Source organism: Ursus maritimus, unplaced genomic scaffold (genome assembly GCF_017311325.1).
Source record: "Ursus maritimus isolate PB19 unplaced genomic scaffold, ASM1731132v1 scaffold_21, whole genome shotgun sequence".
Lineage (NCBI taxonomy): Eukaryota > Metazoa > Chordata > Mammalia > Carnivora > Ursidae > Ursus > Ursus maritimus.
This window is the reverse complement of record NW_024424564.1, coordinates 26,353,927-26,375,275: the sequence shown is the minus strand read 5'-3', so window position 1 is coordinate 26,375,275 and position 21,349 is coordinate 26,353,927. Positions and strand designations below refer to the sequence as shown.

At 33.3% G+C, this 21,349-nt stretch overlaps 1 protein-coding gene across 1 annotated transcript in view; it reads left to right on the top strand.

Moving 5' to 3' along the window:
- CEP290 (centrosomal protein 290) overlaps window positions 1–21,349 on the top strand; it is an 81,192-nt gene that overhangs the window by 9,673 nt on the left and 50,170 nt on the right. The window contains exons 8-22 of the mRNA XM_040637300.1: window positions 508–660; window positions 1,044–1,226; window positions 1,871–1,960; window positions 3,929–4,051; window positions 5,146–5,269; window positions 8,294–8,466; window positions 9,787–9,949; window positions 11,651–11,751; window positions 11,822–11,909; window positions 13,106–13,215; window positions 14,764–14,848; window positions 15,585–15,727; window positions 18,544–18,708; window positions 19,073–19,222; window positions 20,895–21,010. Of these exons, the coding sequence (XP_040493234.1) occupies window positions 508–660; window positions 1,044–1,226; window positions 1,871–1,960; window positions 3,929–4,051; window positions 5,146–5,269; window positions 8,294–8,466; window positions 9,787–9,949; window positions 11,651–11,751; window positions 11,822–11,909; window positions 13,106–13,215; window positions 14,764–14,848; window positions 15,585–15,727; window positions 18,544–18,708; window positions 19,073–19,222; window positions 20,895–21,010 (1,967 nt within the window). The remainder of the gene's footprint in view (window positions 1–507; window positions 661–1,043; window positions 1,227–1,870; window positions 1,961–3,928; window positions 4,052–5,145; window positions 5,270–8,293; window positions 8,467–9,786; window positions 9,950–11,650; window positions 11,752–11,821; window positions 11,910–13,105; window positions 13,216–14,763; window positions 14,849–15,584; window positions 15,728–18,543; window positions 18,709–19,072; window positions 19,223–20,894; window positions 21,011–21,349) is intronic.

Sequence of the window (21,349 nt, the reverse complement as noted above, 5' to 3'; positions counted from 1 at the left end):
TGCTTTGTTTCATAAGCCATTCTTTGTTATTTTGCTAATTGACTGAATAACTGGATTTCTGTCTTCTCTTGTTTTACCCAGTATTCTTTTAAACATTTTTGTTTCTCATATAAGTTCTCTATTATTTGGTTCTTCTGAGCCAAATAATGTTTGTACATTGTTTATCCTTATAGGATTCTTAACATAACCAAAATATTCTTTGTTTTGGTTGATAATTAATATTCTTGCTTTCTTTGATTATCCAAAATAATATCTCCTCCTAAAATTTCTCTTTTTTGTTTTAATTTCTGATTCTTAATTTTAATTATATATTGATTTTCTCACATCTTATTATCTTTTTCCTGTTCTTTTCTGGAGAACAAACGTCTAAAGAAAAAGGTGAGACTTTAAGGGTGGTGAGACTTTGGGAGTTTAAAGATACGCTTTGAGATCAACTATTTAGAGGATGAAATTTTGTTTCTCTGGATGGTTTCTTAATATAGAATATTGTATTTGGTCTGCCTTCAGAACGAGCAGCTTCGTCAGGATATTATTGACTATCAGAAACAAATAGATTCCCAGAAAGAAACACTTTTATCAAGAAGAGGAGAAGACAGTGACTACCGATCACAATTGTCTAAAAAAAACTATGAACTTGTTCAATATCTGGATGAAATTCAGGTAAAATAGAACTTGGTTCAAGGCAATGATTCTTATAAAACTTTAATTTTATTATAATGTAAATCTAGTACTTGGCCCTACATTTAAATTCGGTAGTAGAAATCTGCAGCTATGCATTTGGAAACATGAAATAAATTGCATTTTTAAAGTTATAAGTCTTGCAAATTCATTCATTTTATATGTCTCTCTTGGGCATTAAGAACTAAGCTTTTTAGATGCAATTTGTTTGATATTTAATTTGATTTAATTGGTCAAAAGCAATTGCAAACATAGATCCATAAAGAATTCTCTATTCTCCAGCAGGCACTTATGACTCTGTTTAATTTTAATTTAGTTTAAATTTCAGTTTCTTAAGTTAACCATAGTGTCTTTAACTTTATTAGACCTTAACAGAAGCTAATGAAAAAATTGAAGTTCAGAATCAAGAAATGAGAAAAAATCTAGAAGAGTCTGTACAGGAGATGGAAAAGATGACTGATGAGTATAACAGGATGAAAGCTGTAGTCCATCAAACAGATAACATAATGGACCAATTAAAAAAAGAAAATGATCATTACCGGCTTCAAGTAAGAATTGCTGTTAGATTAATTCACTTGTGCAGACTTCGTATCATATCATTACTATTTATGTGAAACTAAAAAGTACTTTAACTTTCTAGGATATGAATTTTTGGCCTAAGCTGTAATATACCTTTCTCTGTAATATGTTGCCATGCTGATACGTTTGTCCATAGGTGTTTCTCTAATGCTCTTATGCATACCTTGTAGTGGATACCTGAATGAATGTGTAGACAGCAGTCTTGGAAAACTAATAAATATGGGGATTTTCTACTAAAGATGCTTAGAAGTCCTTGGACCTGAAGTTAAGTTTTATACTGTGTAATAAATATACTATAAATATCAGAAAAGCAATACATTGCTCATTTTTCACATGGTATTAAACTAGTGTAAAAAATAGAATAATGCTCAAAAATATAATTCTCTAGTAATGGCAAATAATTATACATCTATAATGCTACAGAAACCATTAAATATCACCTCTAACTATAGAACTGCTCCAATAATGAATATGCATTGATAATGTATATGTATATATGTATATGAGTATGTATACTGTGTAGGTATAATGTATGTGTAAATATGCATATATAACAAATATGTATATATTGCACTGTTTTGCAACAATTCTTGAAATAATTGTTGCCTTTTAGGTGCAGGAGCTTACAGATCTTCTAAAAGCAAAAAATGAAGAAGATGATCCAGTCATGGCTGCTGTCAACGCAAAAGTAGAAGAATGGAAGGTGCTTTTTTCAATTGATCTAATGGGCTCTTCATTTGTATTTTTGATTTCAATTTCTTAGTCTTAGTTTTCTTTACAGGCCTTATGATAGTGACATTTTTATTAGGCAATTTTTAAAGTGCATTAAATGACCTGGTAGAATAGCACTGAGCACTCTCTCCTATGTAGTCCTCTAGCCTATTTGTAGTTTAAGTCTAAAACATAACTTGTCATCTAAAATAGATAATTCTAAGTAAAATTTTAATTTTTTCACATAGCTTATAGCTACCTTGTATAACGTATATATAGTTTCTGATTTAATTTTAGTTTTTCTAACTCTCCTTCCTTCAGACCAAACTATTGGTTTTCAGTGGAAATGGGAGTAAGGAAAGGGACCTTTCAGGATCATCTGAAAAGTTTTTTCAGAATACACCTTTCTTAGTCCTCCCCCAATCCCAACCAAATCCTCTGTCCTTACCGTGTCGGAAGCTAGGATTATGGTGACTGTATATTTTGAAAAAAGCCTAAAGCAATTCTGAATAAATCTAATTTTAAAAGCTATCACTTCTGTAGTCATTGTTTCTAACAGAGTTCAAATAAATCTTGTTGGCTCTTTGGATTTGGTTATCTGGGAAGTTCAGATAACCCATATTTTAAACAAAAGCCATAGCGGTGGCAATGATGCCCTATAGAGTCGATCAGGGGTCAGTAAACTTTCTGTAAGAAGTGCAGAGAGTAAATATTTTAGACCATCTGGTCTCTGGTATAACTAAACTCTGCTGTTACAACATGAAATCAGACAATCACCATACATAAAGGAATGAGCAGGGCTCTTTTGCAGTACAACTTGACAAAAACAGGCAGCAGACCAAATATGTTATTTATTTAATTGATATCCTATTATGTGATATTTAGCAGGTTTCTGATGTTTGCTATTAGAAACAATGTTATAATGAATATCTTCATGTATTTGTTATTTTGCAAATCTATAGATTAAATTGCTACAAGTTGTCATATATATCCAAATACATAGCTGCAGTTTGACACTTGTCTTTGGCTTTATGGTATTTTCCACTATGAAGGGTGGGTCTTTTTTTGTATTATGTAGTTTATTTTTTTGTGATTTTTGAACTTTGTTTCATAATTAGGGTTCTGAGTTTAAAGTTGTTTTCTCTATTTTCTTTTAGCACTTCCTAGTTTCATCGTTTACATTTAAGTGTTTAAAGGATATATAATTAATTTTGGCATGGAGAGTGAGTTATGAATGCAACAGTCCTACTCTGTTGTCCAAACATTATTTATTGAACATTTTATCTTTTTCCTACTGAAATACAGTTTCATTTTTAATATGACATGCTTGTTGAGTTTGAATTTATTTTTGGACTGTCTGCTTTATATTGATCAATCTATTTTCTAACCATGTGTCCTTGTGTTAGTTGTTATTATGCTTAAATATTTGAAAATGTGTTCGTTTTTCAGTTTTTAGACACGAACATGTTTTTTAATATGAATTTTAGAAATAGTTCTTAAAAATCTTATTGGATATGTGATAAATTTATAAATTATAAGTTGATTTTGGTATTTGGTTTTTCTAACAAAGAACACAAGACACCTTCATTAAGTAGTCTTTTAAGGTTTTCTCCAAAAAGTTAATTGTACAAAACTTCCTGGTAGTTGCATGAAGGTATTTATAATTCTTAATTAGGAATGGGTTTTGAAAGCTTGGGATTGTTTAAAGATTGAATTTCTAAAACAGCAAGAATTATACTGTACATTTTTGAATAATTTCTTATTTGAACTTACGTTTGTACACCCAAAAGGAACAGTGATTATGCAAATAGTTGCAGGTACTTACTCACTTCCAAGTGAATTTTATTTCCTATATTTTCTTGATATCTGCTAATGGTATATACTAGAGTATTTGCCATAAGTGAAAAATGATTTATTAATTTTCCTCTTATGTAACAGATCCTATGTTGTTTATATCTAGTTAATTTTGTCTTCTAAAGATGATGAAATTATTGAATATCAGCAAATGTTACATAACCTGAGGGAGAAATTGAAAAATGCCCAGCTTGATGCTGATAAAAGTAATGTTATGGCTCTACAACAGGTAAAACTTTCTCAAAATTTGGTTTATTAAAGTAGACAATGTGTCTAACCTAGTGGCTTACACTATTGGGTATATAATAAAATCTTTTGAAATACAGTCCCAAGAAACAATTAGAATTAAGTTTAGAGTTAGGAATAGAATTATTTTGTGTTAGAATTGAGTTTAGAGTTAGGAATAGAATTATTTTGTGTTTTTTTTTTTCCTACGTTGATTCAGATAATAGACATACTGTTTTGATTGGGAATTATTTAATAAGAAACTTAAAAACTTTTAGAAACTTAAAAATGTCTTAATACTCTTATTAATGTTTATTATATGTTGGTGCTAAAATATCCTGTGTAATGTGAAAAAAGCTCAAAGTGTTGTTATAATTTGACTGTATTACATTAAATTTTATTTTTCGTAAGATATATTCATGTAGAAGTTATACTTCCATCATCTGTGCTCTATGTTCATAGTCCAAAAGAAAAGGGGAAATTTGGGGAGTATTTGGAGGATAAGAACAATTGCAAGGGATGATATTTTGAATGAAGTATGACAGGGCAAAAGATGGAAATTTAAGTGTTTAAAGGATATATAATTAATTTTGGCATGGAGAGTGAGTTATGAATGCAACAGTCCTACTCTGTTGTCCAAACATTATTTATTGAACATTTTATCTTTTTCCTACTGAAATACAGTTTCATTTTTAATATGACATGCTTGTTGAGTTTGAATTTATTTTTGGACTGTCTGCTTTATATTGATCAATCTATTTTCTAACCATGTGTCCATGGTGGAATGGTAGCATGAAACCATGAGGAATGGTAGCATGAAAGGAGTCAGAAGAAGCCATAAATATTAGAGTTGTGGAATTCCCTTTGCCAGGATGTTAGCCATTATATCTGTCTGTAAATATTAGAGTGACGTCAGTGTACCTAACGTTGTGTAGTGCAGTTGAGGTCTACAAAGTAGTAAAAGACATAGTTTTGACCCAAAATTATATATTCTACAATCTTATTGAAGAAACATAAGAACTACCTTCTTCCTTACTTTTAAAATGTATGTTAATATCCATGAAGAAATTATAAGTAACATTCAAAAATATTTTGTAGGGTATACAAGAACGAGATAATCAAATTAAGATGCTCACTGAGCAAGTAGAACAATATACAAAAGAAATGGAGAAAAATACTTTCATTATTGAAGATTTGAAAAATGAGCTTCAAAGAAACAAAGGTACTTGAATGTTTAGTAAGCGTATAAAGTTATTTTATGTACCATTCAACTTTATAAATATTTTATTTTTATTAAATTATGTCAATAGATGTACAATTTTTCTTTTTGAATTTTATCACTTTTAAAAATGACTTCACATATATTAACTAGTATATTATTAAGTACATATATTACTAGTGTTTAAATTTGTAAGTGGTGGAGATATTTTCTGTAATTTTTCCGCGATGAAAATTACATTAACCTTTATTACCATATTTAGTTATATGAAAGAAATGAAAAATGGTGATATAATTGGTTGTAATTATTTATCCCCTTTTTAATAATGAACAAAGAATAGAGTAAAATTTGGATCAATGTAGCAGCATTGCAGATAGTTTTCAGAAGTCATTTGACTCATCAGCATGTGCATGAACTTTATCCAATTTAATGTCTCATCTTATTCTCCCTACCCTGGGACATACTACCTTGCCTAATACATCTGAACATAAGCCCTTAAAACATCAGTGGTCTTATATTTCCACAGCACTACATACTGTAATTATACTGGGACACATTAATGCAAGGTATTCATGATAAGTTCGTGACATATTTGACATAATTGCAGAAGATAAGAAAGGAAGACACAAAGGGAAATAGCTACTGAGTTTGTGTGTGTGTGTGTGTGTGTGTGTGCGTGCAAGTGTAAGTGAAATAATGGTGCTGCTGGTTGGAGGTGCGGTTGTAATTTAGATAGGCAAAAGCCCCACTGAGGAGATACTTGAACACTTTTAGGAAGTGAGGTAGTAAGCCATGCAGATGTCCCTAAACAATGGGAATAAGTGTAAAGGCACTGAAGTAGGAGTATACAGAGTGTGTTGAAGAACAACGAAGAAGCCTTTGTGGCTGGAACAGTGGGCAGGTGGGGCAGTAGTAGGTGATGAGATCAGAGAGGTAACCAGGGGCCATGTCATATAGAGTCTTAACAGTTCACTGTAAGGACTTTGGCTTTTACGTGAGAGGAAGCACCAAAGAAAGTTTCTGAAGACAGGAGTGATACAATTTGACTTAGGCTGTGTCAGCAGTAGATCACAAGAGTGGTAAGGACAGAAGCAGGCAAACGTGTTATGAGACTATTGGAATAATCTGGAGAGGTGCTGGTGGCTTAGAGTATGGGGGTAGCAGTAGAGTTATTAGTTGTAGTCAGTTCAGGATGTATTTTGAAGGTGATAGAAATGGAATTTGCTAACAGGTCAGATATAGGATGTGAGATAGTTATCAGGACTTTTGTTCTGAACGCTGCGGAGGACTGTGTTTCCAGGAAGTTTAGAAATGATCAGGTATTTAATTAAACAGGACATGTTAAGTTTGAGATGCTCAGTAGACATCTGAATGAAAGTATTAAATAGGCACTCATATATATAGAAGTCTGAGGTTTAGGACAACAGTCTAGGCTAAAGTTATAAATTTGGGAACCATGTGCCTAAAAATGGTAGTTGAAGTCATGAAGCTGGCTGAGATCATCAGAGGAACAAATGTTAAGAAGAAAAATGCAAAGAGTGAGCCCAGGTTTGCTTTTACTTTAGAGACTGGGGAAATGAAAAGGAGCAGCCAAAGGAGGCAAATAGGAGGAAAATCAGGAATGCGTAGAGTCCTGAAAACCGTGTGAGGAATGTCATCAAAGTAGAGAATAAGCAACCATGTTCAGAGCTGTATTCAATGCTGCTGGTAAATCAAGACGAGCCTTGAAAATTAACCAGTGGATTTAGCAGTGGTCAGTTTGGGTTTAAGAGAAAATGGATAAGAGATGACATAGAACAATCTAGAGACTCCTTTGAGGACTGTTTGTGTGAAGGGAAGGAGAAAAATGGAGTAGTAACTCGAAGGGAAAGGGGCGTGAGGAAAAGTGTTTTTCTCTTTAAAATGGAAGAAATAATCATGCTTCTAGGTTAAAGGAAAGATCCATTAAAGAAGAAAACTGATGCATTGATGAAGCAGGAGAGAGAGAACTTCTGGAACAATATCCTTGAGAAGGCAGTGGGATGGCATCTAGTGTTCCAGTGGGGTAGTTGGCCTTAGGAGCACAAAGAATTCATCCGTAGTAACAGGAAAGGAGGGGGAGCGTGTAGATAGAGATGCAGGTGACAGTGGAGATGACCTGATGGTGAGACCAGGTAGAGCTTCTGTACTGATTGCTTCTAGTCTCAGTAAACAAGGAAGCAAGATTCTTAAAGGATAGGGGGAGATGTGTTAGAAGTTTGAGGAGACAGAAGAAAAGAGAAGGTATAAAATGGTCATCTGGAAGAGTGAACAGACTAGGGGAATGTAATATGATTGCTGCAAGCAACAAAAAATCAAATGTAGCACTGGTTTAAACAGTTTAGAAATGTATTTTTCCATGATATAAACAAAGTTGAGGCGACTAGTTTGGGGTTGGCGTCATACCTGCACAAATATCGGGTTATCAGGCATCCTGTAACTTGCTGCCCTGCCTATCTCAACCCGTAGTATCCAACTCATGTTCTCAGTGTTTGAGTTCCAGACTTAATATCTGTATTCCAGCTAGCAGGAAGGAGGAAAGAGAAAAGATTCACTCCGCTCCTTTAAAAACATTTCCTGAAATACACACATGGCTTGTCTGCTTATTGGTCACATGACCACACCTAGCTGCTGGGGTCTAACTGGAAATTTAGTCTTTATTTCAAATGGCCATGTGTCCAACCAGAGTTGCATTGTTCTATTACATTGGACAAAGGTTGAACATTAGGAACAGGTAGCTAGTAGTTTTTACCACAATGATCATTCTTTGTAAAGCAGTGTTTTGCAATCTTATGTAATCTGTAACCATTCAGCTCAGATTTTATTGAACTTTTTAAGCTTGTCCTATCAATAAAATGAAAACAAATTTTATTTTTCAAATATAAAAATATAATAATAAAGGGACTTTTCTTAGTGACATACCACTTTTCCTGCTTCTCATATTGGAATCCAGGATTTAAAGGAATAAGTAATCAATTCAATTAATTCATTTTTTTTTTTACTCTCTAGGTGCTTCAACCCTTTCCCAGCAGACTCATTATATGAAAATTCAGTCTAAGGTACAAATGTTAGAAGAGAAAACTAAAGCGGCTGAGAGAACAGCTGAACTGGCTGAGGCTGATGCTAGGGAAAAGGATAAAGAACTAGTTGAGATTCTAAAGCGATTAAAAGATTATGAATCGGTATGTATTTTTATCTCCTCAGTCAAGGAGCTTAGATTATTCTTGCCACTCACAGGTAGACTGTTCTGTGCCATTTACTGTGTACCTTCAAAAACATTCCAGAAGTGTTTTATGATAAAGGTTATCTTGGTTGGTTTGTACTGCCCTATTCAAACTTTTGAGCAGCATTTACTTTTCAGCCGGAGAATTTTTTTCTAACCATTTATTCAAATCATTTTGCCCAGGGGCGCCTGGGTAGCGCAGTCCTTAGGCGGCTGCCTTCGGCTCAGGGCGTGATCCTGGCGTTCCGGGATCGAGTCCCACATCGGGCTCCTCCGCTGGGAGCCTGCTTCTTCCTCTCCCACTCCCCTTGCTTGTGTTCCCTCTCTCGCTGGCTGTCTCTCTGTCACATAAATAAATAAAATCTTTAAAAAAAAAACAAAAAACATTTTGCCCAGATAATCAGCTTTGGTGAGACAGCAAGTTTAGTTTCTTTGTAATCTGTGTCATCGTGCCACCATTATAGATGTGACAGCACTGGTTTATTTGCTGGAAGTTATTTCAGGGACAGTTTTACTGCCTACTGTGCCAACACACAGTACTTACTTTGTACTGTTTGTATTTTTAAATCTGATTACCACTAAGTCAGGCAACAATGACTTATATATTCTAATGGTATCACTGATTCACTCTTATTATTCTTATCCTATATTTTCAGTGTTTGTTTGTTTTTGGCGGGCGGTGTGGTAAGAAGCTCCCTGGAGACATCATGAACATCTGATTTGTCTTCATACCCCCTGAATCATCTAGCATGGTCTTATATACAGTCAACATTTACTAATTTTATTTTTATTTATTTATTTATATATTTATTATATATTATTTATATATTTATTATATATATATTTTTTATTTTTTTGGAAAGCATGAGCAGGGTGGTTGTGGGGGAGAGGGAGAGAGAGAGAATCTTAAGTAGGCTCCACGCCCGGCGTGGAATCCACCTCTGGGCTCTGTCTCACAATCCTCAGATCAGACCTGAGCTGATACCAAGAGTCGGATGCTTAACTGACTGAGCCACCCAGTCCCCCCTTGTTAAAGGTTTTGTATGTCACTCTCTGAGTTACTTCGTCATTAGGATGTTATACTGGGAAGTTTCAACTGTTCCATTTTCCATCATATTACTGGATTTGTTTTTTAAAAGCACAAAAAACACAGTTTCATGACATAAATCTTACATATATGTGTACTTCCCCTCAGACTTAATAAGAAAATAAATTCATAAATTTGATAATTTATTCAAATAAGCCACAGTGTATTTAAATTAGATTGGATATTTTTCAGGGAATATATGGTTTAGAAGATGCTGTTATTGAAATAAAGAATTGTAAAAACCAAATTAAAATAAGAGATCAAGAGATTGAAGTATTGACAAAGGAAATCAATAAACTTGAGTTGAAGATCAATGATTTCCTTGACGAAAATGAGGCACTTAGGGAGCGTGTGGGTAAGTCATCTTTTAAGATCCATAGTTTGATCAATCCTAACTGTCAAGTCATTTTTTTATTTTTCTTTTTGTTTGTGTATTATTATTTTTAAACATTTGAGTGTGCCCCCCCCAGATAAACCCTTCTATAAAAATATTTAAAACAAAAGTGGAGCTACTCTGATTGAAGTGGGAGTAGGGATTTAATGGGGTTGGGATGGAGGGTGGGCTGGCCTGGAGCACTGCTTTATTCAGTCTGGCTTCTCTTCAAGTAATAATTGCTTGTTTAAAAACTGAAAGTCTACTAAACTAATACCACATATTAGAAGTTAACCACCCCTTTCTTTTTGTTAACAAAGGTAGGGTCTGTATGACCCATTTGGTTTGCAAAGTACTCTCATTCAGATGAATTCATGAGGACATATAGAAGTACTGGTTAAGTACTTTTGTGATTTATGCTGCTTAATTTAACTTTGGTTGAGTATTTTAAGGTTACTATTGATTCTAAGAAGTACTTAGTAAATATAGCTTGAGAGTTTATATATTGATTTCAATAAATAGTTCATTTAGTGAGTATTACTAGTTTAAATGTTAAATTATGACAGTCCAATCTAAATTGCTACTTTGAAGTGAAAATAAAAATCTAAAAATTGATTTCATTATACTTGGTAAATACCAGTTAATGCTTTCTTAGAGTTAAAGTGATCACCTGTGAAAACTGTTCTTTAGAGGAAGGAAAAATAAATATTTTATGAAGATGATTTATTTATGAAAATGTATCTAAGTAGGACTCAGAATCATGCCAGTACTCCAAGAAAGCCTTCTGATCAACTTGACCTACTGGATCACAGTGGACTTCAAATTGGAAGTTGCTAAAGATGACTGAGCCAATTAGATAGCTGTCACAAACACCAGATTTTTCTGTATTTTATTTTTAAAGATTTTTTAAATTTATTTGAGAGAGAGAGAGAAAGAGCACACACCAGCAGTGGGAGGGGCAGAGGGAGAAGCAGACTCCCTGCTGAGCAGCAAGCCTGATATGGGGCTCGATCCCAGGACCCTGAGATGACTTGAATTGAAGACAGATGCTTAATTGACTGAGCTACCCAGTTGCCCCTTGCGTATTTTAAAACCTCCAAATCTTGTCTTATACTTACTTAAGACAATCTTCATATCTACTTAGTAATAGGAAGTTAGGAGACAGGAACAATAGGGGCATCAGACTCATGTGGTAATATAATTGGTATTGATATTAATAATGACTACTATGTGCCAGGCATTGGACTAAGTACCTTATATGGGTTAATTTTTTAAACCCTTGACAATAAGCCAAAAAAAATGAAGAAGTGCAGTATTTTTCCTTCCACTTAGTTAATAATTAAAAGTGGGAATTGAGTACAAGTCTGTTTTATTCCACAGCTTCTGTTTTGAATTAATACATTCTAGCACTTTCATGATGATCTAACATGGAGAAGAAGACAGATCCTGATATATTTTGTTAGGATTTCCATTAATAATTGTGATAAAATGTTGACCTGTAAGGTTATATTTTAAATATCTGGAAATTCTTGCACAAAAATACACCATTCTTAACGATACTGGCTAAATAAATTGTAACCATTTGCTTGATGATAATGAATTGATGTAACCAATTGCTTGATGAAGTTTTTATAGCTCATTTGAATGTTGATAAGTTTTTAATTATATTGTTTTCTATTTTAGGCCTTGAACCGAAGACAATGATTGATTTAACTGAATTTAGAAATAGCAAAAGCTTAAAACAGCAGCAGTACAGAGCTGAAAACCAGATTCTTTTGAAAGAGGCAAGTGTGATAGTCAATTAATTATTTTCTGGTTGAACCAAAAGAAATACTAATAATTTGTACTTTATAGATCGAAAGTCTAGAGGAAGAACGACTTGATCTGAAAAAAAAAATTCGCCAAATGGCTCAAGAAAGAGGAAAAAGAGCTGCAACTTCAGGTATATGCAGTTATTCCAAATCCTTAAAAGAATCATTGGAAAATTAATTGTCTGGAGCTGAAATTTTCTGTATCTTATATATATTATCATGGTTCTGCTGCAAGTTTAATAAATGAAATAATGGCTTGATGAAGAGTATTTAACTGTCACTGGTTTCTGTCCTAAATCTGAAACAGGTAAAAACAGAAAAACATACAATAAAATAATTGATCAAAATTTCAGAATAACCTACTTTTGAAAACTTTACAGTATAGTCTATTAATTCCCACACAATCCCAATATGTTGTGATCAATAATGATAATAGCAATTTCTATATTAATATATGCTGCTGTTAATATCTTCCTTAAGAGCAGTACTTTGAAAACTGTGTACATTATTCTTTATTAAGTGAAAGTAATGTTTTATTGAATAAAAATTAACTGTTTATCTTATTTGATATCAAGAGAACAGTTTTAAGTTTTATAATAACAATTGTAGTGCCTTTTTCTAAGAAGACCATAGAGAAGGAATTTTTTTTTAACCTCACCCAAGTCCACAAGTATTTGAGTAATGGACGATTTTTTGTTTGTTGTTTTGTTTTGTTTTTGGTGTGTTTATCTTGATTTTTTTATCATCACGGTGTCTGTAATATATCAAAAAATTTCTAGGATGGCAAAACTTCATAATTTATTAGTGTATTAACCAGTTTCCTCATTCATGATTCTTGTTTATTTTATATGCCTTTAAACTATTTCAGTACTTATTAATACTTTAGTATAGAATGTGTAAAGAATGATAGAGAAGATAAAAGTCATATTAGTTTCTTGTATTATTAATATTAAAAGTGAGCTAAATCAGAAGGTTGTATAAGCTACATGTGGATCAAGGATTTTGGAAGTATTCTACCTTTTGTTTGAGTTAAAACTTCATTTTACTGGGACACCTGGGTGGCTCAGTTGGTTGCCTTTGGCTCAGGTCATGATCCCAGGGTCCTGGGATCGAGTTCCACATTGGGCTCCCTGTTCAGCGGGGACTCTGCTTCTTCCTCTGCCTGTCACTCCCCCTGCTTGTGCTCTCTCTCTCTATGTCTATCTCTCTGACAAATAGACAAATAAAATCTTTTAAAAAAACAAACAAACTTGATTTTACTTTTTAAGAATTAGACTAATAAGAGAGTTATTTTATGTTTCTAATTTGTTAATTCTTTTATATGTAGGATTAACCATCGAGGATCTGAACCTTACTGAAAACTTTTCTCAAGAAAATAAAATAGAAAGGAAATTCGATTTTGCAAGCCTCAAAAATATGAGTGAAGCTCAATCAAAGGTAAAGTACTGTTATGGCAAAGAGAATAGAAGAAAAATGTTATTATTAGTGCTTTCATTTCTTTCCCCCGTTACCTCCTTTTGAACATTGCTTCTTTTATAGTTGTTAAATGAAAGGAAACTTTTTTTTAAAATTTAAATAACCTGTTGATCCAAAGATTGATTAATGAGACCTTATTTACTCTGAATACAGATTAGGAGTTCAGATAAAATAGAGCTGCCGCATAGGAGACCATCATTCGGTTTTCCACAGTTATATCAGAATGAACCAGAGGAGAATGTCACCATGGGATCATTATCAAGAATGTTGTCTGAAATTCAACATAGTGTAGAAAGTGAGGTGGATCCTTTTGTCTCTCTAACTAAACATTCTTCATCTATACAAGTAAAAGATAACATTTCACCTCCAGAAACTATTACGATAAAGGAGATTTTTAAAGCACCATGTCTACGGTCTTTAAGAAATCTAGAATCATTAGTCAATAGCTTTAGTAGGGAAAGCCATGAAGAAATAGATGACTACTTTTACTCTCTTTCTGACCACTCAATGAAGAAAGTGTCAAGAAGCTGTCAGGCACTAGAGAAGACTAGTTTCACACAGAAAAGCAGTTCATCTTTACAGGCCTTATCAACAGCTTCAGACTTAATGCAGAAATTATCACTTAGGCAAAAATCTGCAGTATTTTGTGAACAAATTCATGATAATAGAGCTGATACGGATGAATCACAAGTAGCAACATCAGAAGATGAACAGCTTCATAACCAGATAAAATATGCTGATATCAGTTTGAAAGAAGATATAAGAAAGAGTGAAGTGTCTTTACAGACAGAGATTTTGAAAAGTAAACTTGAAGTTAATCTTCCGGACCATGTGCCTATTACTATACAATCAAAATCATCTAAGATAGATCCACTTGAGAATCTTATAGAACAGCTACGGAGAGAACTAGTATTTCTTAGATCTCAGGTGAGCTTTCCTCCAAATTACATTACTGAGATCACTTTTTTATTAACCCTTTTTTTATAATTTCTCTAACAAAGTTCTCTAATAAGAATTTTTTTATGCTTGCACATAGCACTAATTTATATACATTCTATTTTTTAAAAATCTAAAAATGCAATAAGTTTGATACGAAATCATTGACTTGCCTAATTTATTAATTATTTCTTTAGAATGAAGTCATAGCACAGGATTTATTGGTCAAGGAAGCGCAGAATAGAAATGCGGAAATAGAGCTTGAACGTCATAGAAGCCAGGCAGAGCAGGTAGTATAAAGGCAGACTATTAAAAGAGATGATTGTGGTACTAAAGACAAAACTTTCAGTATATTTCTTTGTCTTTGCTGTGGGAGTGGGGAAAGGGAGAAAGTGGGAGGAAGACCACCAGCTGTTTTACCTTTTGGGTTTTATTTTTATTACTACTGTTGTATTTCTATAGCTTGTTTCTGGTGTGTTACACCTCAATTGGTCACAATTTTTTAACTTGAAAACTATAAACTATAGTGATATTTTGTTAAAAAATCAATTTTATTCTTTATGTTCTATACAGAATGAATTTCTTTCAAGGGAACTAATTGAAAAGGAAAGAGATTTAGAAAGAGGTAGAACAATACTAACCAAATTTCAGAATAAATGTAAGTTACTATTTCTTATTTTTCTCTACTTATCCTATACTGAAAATCATGGATCTAAAAGGACTTTAATACATTCTTGTTTTCTAGTCTGTTTTAACTTTAATTACCTCCTTAGTACATAGACTCAGTCTCTCTCATTCATCTATTTGGTTTGCCTTGCTATGCTCATTGTCAAAGTTACTAATGTGAATTTTTTGTGGTGATAAATAAGTCAGTTTTTCTTTTTTGTTGTCTAATGAAAGTTAAAAAAACAAATTTAAAAGATGTTCAGTGAAGTGAAGACAAAGTATCTATGATTTCTTTTCAATAGTGAAACATACATGTGCATGGTTTAAGTAGGTGTATCATTTAATTCAGCTATTCACACGTTGGATTTATAGGTGAAATTTTTTGTACATTTTTTTACTTTGGCATTTTCCAAATGGGTTTTTTTTTCTATATGTGAAATATTTGTTATTTGTATAGAATAGTGTAAATTGTAGGGGCGCCTGGGTGGCTCAGTTGTTAAGCGTCTGCCTTCGGCTCAGGGCGTGCTCCCAGAGTCCTGGGATCGAGCCCCACATCAGGCTCCTCTGCTGGGAGCCTGCTTCTTCCTCTCCCACTCCCCCTGCCTGTATTCCCTCTCTCACTGGCTGTCTCTCTGTCATATAAATAAATAAAATCTTTAAAAAAAAAAAAAGAATAGTGTAAATTGTGAAGAAGATATTCATTGAATGAGAAAAATATGTCATTTTAGTAAAAGAATTAGCTGAAGAAAATAAGCAGCTGGAAGAAGGTATGAAAGAAATATTGCAAGCTATTAAGGAAATGCAGAAAGATCCTGACGTTAAAGGAGGAGAAACATCTCTAATCATCCCTAGCCTTGAAAGACTAGTTAATGTAAGTTTTTTCACATTGGTTTAGATGTTGTTCAACTTTTTTCTGGTCTTCATTGTTTTTGATGAGACATTATGGTCATTTGAATCATTGTTCCCCTGTTTGTTACATGCAAATTTCTCAGGCTGCTTTCAAAACTTTCTCTGTTATTTGGTTTTCACCAGTCTCACTCTAATGTGCCTTGGTGTGTGTAGGTATGTGTGTGCATATATTTGTATGTGTGTATGTGTATGTCATTTGGGGTTTGCTGATCTTCTTGAATCTGTTTACTTGTGCCATTCACTACAACTGGAAAGTTTACCGTTTTAGTTCTTCAGTTATCCATTGTCTCTGGGACTCCAGTGACATCTTAGACCTTTTGATGTTGTCCCACAGGTTTTTGAGGCTTTTTTCATTTTTCCCCCTAATTTTTTATCTTTTCTCCTCCAGACTGGATAATTGCTATTTATCTATTTATAAGATCACCAATATTTTCCTATATCATCTCCATTCTTCTGTTTCAAAGGTCAGCCTGGTAGAGTTTTTTAACAGAATTTGGGAGTTCCCTTTGGCTGGTTATTTTCTTTCTGGGATTCCTCTCTTACTTTCCCGTGACTTTGGGCTCTATCTCTGGTTTTCTTGGCCAGAAGGATGACAGGTCACTGCAACTGTAGCCTGTCCCTTCCCCATGCCACAACTGCCCCGCCCCCGCAAATGCAAAATTCACTCCTCAGTGGTTCTGTCTTCCAAGTTTTAAGTCCTCTTAAAAATCTACTTGTTTTTGTTTATTTTTTAGAACCTTCAAAGAGTTGTTTTTTATATGCACTTGTTAAGTGTTGGAAGATAGGTCTGGTAGGACCTTATGCCACAAACCTAGAAGTGTAGTGAGAATATTTTAAATATTTCAATGCTTAAGCATTGCTACAGGAAAAATATTAGCCATCAAATAATAGTCTGTTTATATTTACTGTAAAGAGATTTGAGAGTTCTACAGTGTTAATGAGTGTTACATAAACTTGAATAAAACATACATTTTAAATTCTTAATATTAAATGTATTGTTTACATAATCTGAACATACCTAGCATACATTATTGCTTCCCAAATTTGTGCTTCCCAAGAAAATATTATTTGTTGAATTGCTTTTTTTATAGTGAATTAGTCAGTAGTTGAACACTCTTTCTTAGCAGCACTGTATTGTTAGCAGAGAGGGAGAGTGATACTGGTGTGTTCAAAACTTCCTGAGGCAAGATCATTTGACAAAATTTATGAGAACCATTTAATTCTCTTTATATGTTACTCATTTTTATGTTCCTTCTCCTGTTGGTAACTTTGTTCGCCTCTGCTATTTTGAATGTCTGAAATGATTCTTTACGCTTTTTCTGTGAACGGCTTTCATCTGTGGTGCTGCCCACTACCGATACCGTGTCGAGATCAAACTGTTTTCCGAGGGAAACTCCACTTAGCGGAGTTATGTGACCAAATACCAACAGAATGGATAGCACAGGAAATTCTGACTTCTCCTATTTCAGTTGACAGCTTCTGGTCTTGCCAGGACCACTGCTCACCGAGATTTCATCTGCTTCTGTCTTGGGTTGTCATTCTTTTTTGATTGATCTGCTGTGTCTGTAACTCAGACATGATCTAACATCGCCTGCTGTAAGAAGTTTGCAGAATCAGTGACACTTTAGATCAGATATTTCTGGATTATGTACTTCATTTCACTCTCTGTTGCCACAGGTTATTTTTCAGTACTTCTAATCACCATTTAATCTCACTTTAATAAAAGGCCATGTAGACAACATGGTGCTATTTCTCAGCAAGACAGGCAACTAGACCACCATGATGTCTGTCACAGTACCTCCTTCTACTTACTTCTGTCTTCCTGCTATCCACTTTGAATTAGTATAATTTATTATTCCATATGATCCCTGCCCAGGTCTCTTGGGGGTAAAAGCTTACTTTTTATAAAACTTCTGCCTCACGTTATACTCTGGATCACTAACCTTCTTTGCCTTTGCCTTCTTTTCTGAAGCTTTCTTTAGTTTGCAGTTAGTGGTTCTGTTACATATAGTTTCTTTAAAATGCAAATATATTTATATGTACGTACTACGTCAATGTGTACGGGGATGTTTGTATATTTATGCATGCCACTGTTGGAGAATTAGGACCAATGAAGCCTCTTTGATAATATGTTAATATTTGACATACTGTTTTTGCTTATCCAGCCCTTTTGGATTATACTTTGTTACCATACTTTGCCTTTTCATTATGTATGCTTCAATTGTGTGGAGAGGGAGCAATGAAAAATTCACTTAATTAAATGTAGTAACTATTTCATTCCTTTGATCATGCTTTAAATATGGATGCTGCATAGTTTCAAAGTATCTGCATATAAATTATCTCATTTTGACTGTGTAAAAACTTTGTAGACAGATGTAACATTATTTCCTCTTCTTTAAATATAAGGAAACTTAAGTTTAAAGAATTTAAGTCACTTGCTGAGCTAGTAAGAAATTGGTTAGGATTTGAACCCTAATCCTCTTACTCCCTTCCGGTTGTTTTTCTAGTCTACCAGTCTACTAAAATTAGCTAAATGTTTGTTAAATGTTATAATGAGGTAATTACTATGCTTGGTAATACTGATGTAAGTTAATCTAGAGTTTTATAAATTTAGATTCATAAATAAGGAATGGTTTTGGCATAATTTTGTTATTATGCCTGTCCGTGGAAAGAGTAAAATGCCTAAATGTGAATTTTATTTCAAAGGTAGTTCTTTTTTCTTTACTATGATTTTAGTATTTTGCTTCATGGTTTTTCAATATAATCTAAATATATTAGGCTATAGAATCTAAGAATGCAGAAGGAATCTTTGATGCCAATCTACATTTGAAAGCCCAAGTTGATCAACTTACTGGAAGGAATGAAGAATTAAGACAGGAGCTCAGGGAATCTCGGAAGGAGGCTATCAGTTATTCTCAGCAGTTGGCAAAAGCAAATTTAAAGGTGAGAATATTATCAAATAATAGAAAATGCTGAGCACTATGAACATAGTCTTAATATGAAACTTAATTTTTTTAAAAGACTGAGAAAATGCTTGAATTAATTCAACATTAAGAAAACTCCTTTTTGGATTTTTCTTAAATAAGTGGGAAATAAATAGCTTTTATAACATAAAAGAATACAAAAATTCTAAGTCTATACCTAGGTATTTCTAAATATAATTTGGAGTATGGTTTAATTAATGCCTGGTAGGGCATTCATACATTACTTTTTAAAAATATTTAGTAGGAAGAAAAAGTCACCTGCTTTTCAATTTGTCTTTGGTTGTAAGAGATGTGACTCTCATTTCTGAACTGTTTGTTTCCAGATAGATCATCTGGAAAAAGAAACCATTCTTTTACGGCAATCAGAAGGATCAAATGTTGTTTTTAAAGGAGTGGACTTACCTGATGGGATAGCACCATCTAGTGCCAATATTATTAATTCTCAAAATGAATATTTAATACGTATCTTACAGGTAGTAAAAATTTTGCATATGAATAACAAAAGTAATTGATAACATGTTTTTTAATTTAGTCTTCATATATTCCTTTGAGTATTCCTTAGAATATTATCATTGATATATATTTTTATTGGATTTTGATATTAAATGGAATTTGATGAATAAAGGCATTCCATTCATCTGTATAAAAAGCATGCTGACATATCTGTGCACATATGTGTCATATGAAATCTATGATTGACAGGTAGAATAACATGCAGCTAAGGTGGTAATGTATAAATAGGGGAGCACTTTTTTTTTTTTTTAAGATTTTATTTATTTATGTGACAGAGAGACAGCCAGCGAGAGAGGGTACACAGCAGGGGAGTGGGAGAGGAAGAAGCAGGCTCCCAGCAGAGGAGCCCGATGTGGGACTCGATCCCAGAACGCCGGGATCACGCCCTGAGCCGAAGGCAGACGCTTAATGACAGCACTTTTTTTTAGTGCTGGTTGGAAAAGCAATTTAAGTGAATAAAGTCTGATACAATATTTAGTGAAATGATTAAAATTGTTCCTTTTTTGTTTTAACCACAAGAAAAAGTTTTTAAATCAAATTGCCTTTCATTTATTTCTTCCCTTTAAACTTATGTTAGTTAATCATTACTGCTTTAGAAAGGGTAGTGCTCCCCTGTGTTTGTCAGTTTTGCTGCCTATATTGTGGTCATTATGCACGGTCTAATGAGAGATACTTCGCATTATTTCATTTGAAGTGTGAATGTCCATAACATCATGTTCATTTGAAATATAATTACAAAAATGTGTTTGGAATCAATGAAAATGTTTTTTATTATAAGCACTACTGTTTCCATCTCCTAGACGATCCCTTTGTGAATATACTTGAATTATGATTATATAACTTTAGCACTCTATGAATTCTCTTCTGTAGTATAGAAACAGTGTCAACAAGTAATGGTAGTATGGCATTGTCGTGTTGCTTCAGATAACATTAATTTTTTTTTCAATCTTTATATAAAAAACATATGAGAGGCATTGTGGTAGATTAGAGAGCACCAGTTGGGAATCTGAAAACCTGTTCATAGTGGCGAAACACGTACTTGGACTCCCAGTCCTGAAAGTGATAGATATAGCCAAGGCCTTCAGAGCCACACATGACCTAACTTGTTAAGTGTTGGATTTGCATGTATGTAAGGTACCCACGCCAGTCTTGCCATATGTGTTCAGCAATGGCTACCAACTGTCGTTTTAATGAGCTTTTTAATGTTGAGTTAATCTTTCTAAGTCTGTTTCTTTGTCTATAGAATGAAGTAATTGGAAAGGTTAAAATAAGGGTTGTTTGAATGGAGGCATGAACAAATATGTTCCCAAAAGGGTATGTGAGGCTCAGTGACTAGAGGAAGTTTATAACCACTGGATCTGATAATTTACATGGTTCCTAAACTATCAAATATGATACAAATAATTTTACCAGGTTTATAGTACTTCTCTTTATACATATTGCCTCCTTCCATATGCCTTTAACTAAGATGTTCCAGATGTTATAGAAATTATCTGTGCTGCTAATGGATTTGGTAACTATATTCTCTTTTATATATTTTTCTATAATCTTGTCAGAGTATGAATTTATAATTTCCAATTTAAAATATATTCTGATTTCTTTTTTCATTCTTATTTCTAAACCAATTTTTAGGAACTAGAATGTAAAGAAAATAAATTAAAGAATTTAGAAGATTCTCTTGAAGACTATAACAGAAAATTTGCAGTAATTCGTCATCAGCAAAGCTTATTATATAAGGAATATCTAAGGTATAAATGTTAGCAAAACTTTATAATATAATTGCAGCATATTCTTATTAATGATGAAAGAAATGTAAGAAAATACTTAGATATTTTGTTTTACCCTTCCTTCGTGCCTCTTCCCTTCTATTTTATGTCTTAGTTTCCTTATCTATAAATTTCTGAGATAGTAATGCCTTTTTCATAGGGTTGTTACAAAATCTAATTGAATTGCATATGAAAATGCTCAGATATGAACATTTTGTAAATGTCAGCCATTAGCATCATTCTTCATCATCAGTGTCATTGATATATTTTCATTGGTAACTGATATGTTTTTCCTTATCTCTATTTCATCTGTATCAACCA